At 31.8% G+C, this 4,780-nt stretch overlaps 1 protein-coding gene across 2 annotated transcripts in view; it reads right to left on the bottom strand.

Moving 5' to 3' along the window:
• Window positions 1-1,276: 1,276 nt before the first annotated feature.
• The window catches only part of tfr2 (transferrin receptor 2), a 22,126-nt gene continuing 18,622 nt past the window's right edge, over window positions 1,277-4,780 (bottom strand). For both annotated transcript variants that reach the window (XM_059528517.1, XM_059528516.1), the window contains exon 18: window positions 1,277-1,895. In XM_059528517.1, coding sequence (XP_059384500.1) covers window positions 1,653-1,895 — 243 coding nt within the window. In that variant the 3' untranslated portion in view covers window positions 1,277-1,652. The remainder of the gene's footprint in view (window positions 1,896-4,780) is intronic.

Raw genomic sequence — 4,780 nt, 5'->3', positions numbered from 1 at the left:
GGAGATCCAGACGACCTTCAGCTCGTGATCTCCTGCTGTTCTCCGTGTTTGACTAACTCAGCACCTCGGGTCCATCACAGGTAAGAACCAATCACCCGCTCTTAATTAGTGTCTGCAGGCTTTATGAAGACCATTTTTTGATCAAGTTGAGAAAGTTTAAGGCATGCATTGAACACAATTGTCTTATTTTCCAGTTCAAACATTTACTGGAGATGCAAAATATCTCAAGTACGTAAATGCATTTTGATTTAAAGATGTTTGGTCTGGAAAACAAGACAAAAACACTGAAAATACAATGTTATAACACCACCTCAGTTTAAAAAAACAAATCCCTCTCTCTCCACAGGATATGACATCATGATGGGCGGAGCTAGCGGCGGTGAACAAGATCAGGATCCTGGAGTCAAAGAAAATTAATGCAAACTCATATTTAACTTTTAAGATTCAAGAAATAATTTGCATGGAAATAAGTGTAAATAAACAGTGCATGCATTTGTTATTATAGTGTATCGTTGTTTAAAATGTCATTTTAATTCAGTTTTCTCCTTTTAATTTTATTTAGGCCTTCCTTAGTTTGGATTTTAAGTATAGCCTTTTTGGTTTCAATTTTGTGTCATTTTAATATTTGAATGACTGCTAAATATAATGTTGTTTTATAAACATATAAACCCAATTCATTCATCTGAATTCAATATTACATGAAAAAAAATAATAATCTCAATATGTACACTACCTGTAAAAAAACTGTTCAATTTTTTATGTTTATTAAAGAAGTCTCTTCTGCTCACCAAGCCTACATTTTTGTGATTAGAAATACAGCAAAAGCAGTAAAATTGTGAAATATTTTTACTATTTAAAATAACAGTTTTCTGTGTGAATCTGTGTTAAAGTGTAATTTATTTCTGTGATGCTCCGCTGTATTTTCAGCATCATTCCTCCAGTCTTCAGTGTCACATGATCTTCAGAAATCATTCTAATTTGATGAATTACGGCTAAAGAATATATCTATTATTATTATTATTAACATTAAAAACAGCTGAGTACATTTTTTCAGGATTCTTTGATGAATAGAAAGATCCAAAGATTAGTATTTATCTGAAATAAAAAGCTTTTGTAACATTATACAAAAGAGGGGAGGGGGAGAAATTATAGAAATTAATACTTCTATTTAGCAAAGACGCATTAAATTGATCAAAAGTGATGATGAAGACATTCATAATGTTATAAAAGATTTCTATTTCAGATAATGCATCAGAAAATTACAATGAGACTGAAATTGACACAAAAGTAACACATTTTTATTGAAGTGCACCATACAGCACGTGCGTTAATTCATAAGAATCTAATCAATATCTGATCAATACAGTAAACATGATCAGCTAATCAGAGTCGATCGATAGCAGATGCTGCTTCTTGATTGGACGACAGTACGACTGTCATAATTATGAGAGTCACTGCTCTCGATAATTACTGCTCACATTCATAAGAGTCTCGTTATCACTTAGTAACAAAAAAAGAATCTCTTCTCAATCATAACTGTTAATTAAGAATTAATTTACAAGGAGATAATGTTCAGTGGTCTCTAGAACATCACTAGAAGTGTTGAGCAGCTCCTAGGGTATAAATAGAGGCTGAAGGCTGTGTGTGGAGCTCTAGAGCGGGTTGTCGATGTTCCAGACGTCTCCGCTGAGTGCGTTCGCGGCGCCCTGAAGCGTCCAGGTGAAGAGCGCGAGCTGGCGACGGAAACGCGCCTCGTTGAACAGGTGCGGAGCGGAGCGCAGGAGCGACACGTGATCGGCCAGAGCGCTCAGAGTGTGATCTCCACGGCCGTTAAACACGTGACGGAACGGCGTCTCCACCACTGACACGTACTGCGACAGGAAGTAGTACTCCACCTGCGCGAAACAAACACATGCAGCTTTAGTCACTCTTTCCTCGTTTACTCTCCCTCATGTCCATCTCAACTTGTGTCACTTTCTTCCGTCAGTGGAACACGTAATATATTCTGTAAGATGTCCAGATTGATCGCAGACGTTTTTATTGCTCAGTACAGATTGTTTTTTTTGTGTGTGTGTTTTTTTTTATTCTCGCAATGCTGAATTTAAGTTGAGATATAAATTAGCAATTTTGAAAACATTAGTCTTACGATGGTGTTTTAGTGTCACGTTGAAAAAAAAATTCTAAGATTCTAATATATCTCTAAATGCTTTGAGAATAAAGTCGATATAGGCCTACTACGAGAATAAAGTCGAAATATGACGAGGTAAAGTCAAAATGTTTCTAGAATAAAGTCGAAATATTACGAGAATAATGTCAAAATATTACTAGAATAAAGTCAAAATGTTTAGAGAATAAAGTCGTAATAGGCCTACTACGAGATTAAAGTCGAAAAATTACGAGAATAAAGTCAAAATATTACGAGGTAAAGTCAAAATGTTTAGAGAATAAAGTCAAAATTTTTAGAGAATAAAGTCAAAATGTTTAGAGAATAAAGTCGTAATAGGCCTACTATGAGAATAAAGTCAAAATATTACGAGAATAAAGTCTAAATGTTTAGAGAATAAAGTCGTAATAGGCCTACTATGAGAATAAAGTCAAAATATTACGAGAATAAAGTCTAAATGTTTAGAGAATAAAGTCGTAATAGGCCTACTATGAGAATAAAGTCAAAATATTACGAGAATAAAGTCTAAATGTTTAGAGAATAAAGTCGTAATAGGCCTACTATGAGAATAAAGTCAAAATATTACGAGAATAAAGTCTAAATGTTTAGAGAATAAAGTCGTAATAGGCCTACTATGAGAATAAAGTCAAAATATTACGAGAATAAAGTCTAAATGTTTAGAGAATAAAGTCGTAATAGGCCTACTATGAGAATAAAGTCGAAATATTACGAGAATAAAGTCTAAATGTTTAGAGAATAAAGTCGTAATAGGCCTACTATGAGAATAAAGTCGAAATATTACGAGAATAAAGTCTAAATGTTTAGAGAATAAAGTCGTAATAGGCCTACTATGAGAATAAAGTCAAAATATTACGAGAATAAAGTCGAAATATTACGAGAATAAAGTCTAAATGTTTAGAGAATAAAGTCGTAATAGGCCTATTATGAGAATAAAGTCGAAATATTACGAGAATAAAGTCTAAATGTTTAGAGAATAAAGTCGTAATAGGCCTACTATGAGAATAAAGTCGAAATATTACGAGAATAAAGTCTAAATGTTTAGAGAATAAAGTCGTAATAGGCCTACTATGAGAATAAAGTCAAAATATTACGAGAATAAAGTCGAAATATTACGAGAATAAAGTCTAAATGTTTAGAGAATAAAGTCGTAATAGGCCTATTATGAGAATAAAGTCGAAATATTACGAGAATAAAGTCTAAATGTTTAGAGAATAAAGTCGTAATAGGCCTATTATGAGAATAAAGTCGAAATATTATGAGAATAAAGTCAAAATATTACGAGAATAAAGTCAAAATGTTTCACGAATAAAGTCGATATAGGCCTACTACGAGAATAAAGTCGAAATATGACGAGGTAAAGTCAAAATGTTTCTAGAATAAAGTCGAAATATTACGAGAATAATGTCAAAATGTTTCACGAATAAAGTCGTAATAGGCCTACTATGAGAATAAAGTCGAAATATTACGATAATAAAGTCTAAATGTTTCGAGAATAACGTAGTGATAGGCCAACTATGAGAATAAAGTTGAAATGTTTCGAGAATAAAGTTGTAATAGGCCTACTACAAGAATAAAGTCGAAATATTACGAGAATAAAGTCAAAATATTACGAGAATAAAGTCACAATGCAAGAATAAAGTTGAAATACTTTTGAAAATAAAGTCGAAATATTACGAGAATAAAGTCAAAATGTTTAGAGAATAAAGTCGTAATAGGCCTACTATGAGATTAAAGTCGAAATATTACGAGAATAAAGTCAAAATATTACGAGGTAAAGTCAAAATGTTTCGAAAATAAAGTCAAAATGTTTCGAGAATAAAGTTGTAATAGGCCTACTACAAGAATAAAGTCAAAATATTACTAGAATAAAGTCAAAATGTTTAGAGAATAAAGTCGTAATAGGCCTACTACGAGATTAAAGTCGAAAAATTACGAGAATAAAGTCAAAATATTACGAGGTAAAGTCAAAATGTTTAGAGAATAAAGTCAAAATGTTTAGAGAATAAAGTCGTAATAGGCCTACTATGAGAATAAAATTGAAATATTACGAGAATAAAGTCTAAATGTTTAGAGAATAAAGTCGTAATAGGCCTACTATGAGAATAAAGTCAAAATATTACGAGAATAAAGTCTAAATGTTTAGAGAATAAAGTCGTAATAGGCCTACTATGAGAATAAAGTCGAAATGTTTCGAGAATAAAGTCAAAATGTTTAGAGAATAAAGTTGTAATAGGCCTACTACAAGAATAAAGTCGAAATATTACGAGAATAAAGTCAAAATATTACGAGAATAAAGTCAAAATGTTTCACGAATAAAGTCGATATAGGCCTACTACGAGAATAAAGTCGAAATATGACGAGGTAAAGTCAAAATGTTTCAAGAATAAAGTCGTAATAGGCCTACTATGAGAATAAAGTCGAAATATTACGATAATAAAGTCTAAATGTTTCGAGAATAACGTAGTGATAGGCCAACTATGAGAATAAAGTTGAAATGTTTCGAGAATAAAGTTGTAATAGGCCTACTACAAGAATAAAGTCGAAATATTACGAGAATAAAGTCAAAATATTACTAGAATAAAGTCAAAATGTTTA

This window comes from Carassius carassius, chromosome 37 (genome assembly GCF_963082965.1).
Source record: "Carassius carassius chromosome 37, fCarCar2.1, whole genome shotgun sequence".
Classification (NCBI taxonomy): Eukaryota; Metazoa; Chordata; class Actinopteri; order Cypriniformes; family Cyprinidae; genus Carassius; species Carassius carassius.
This window is presented reverse-complemented; position numbering and strand designations above follow the sequence as displayed.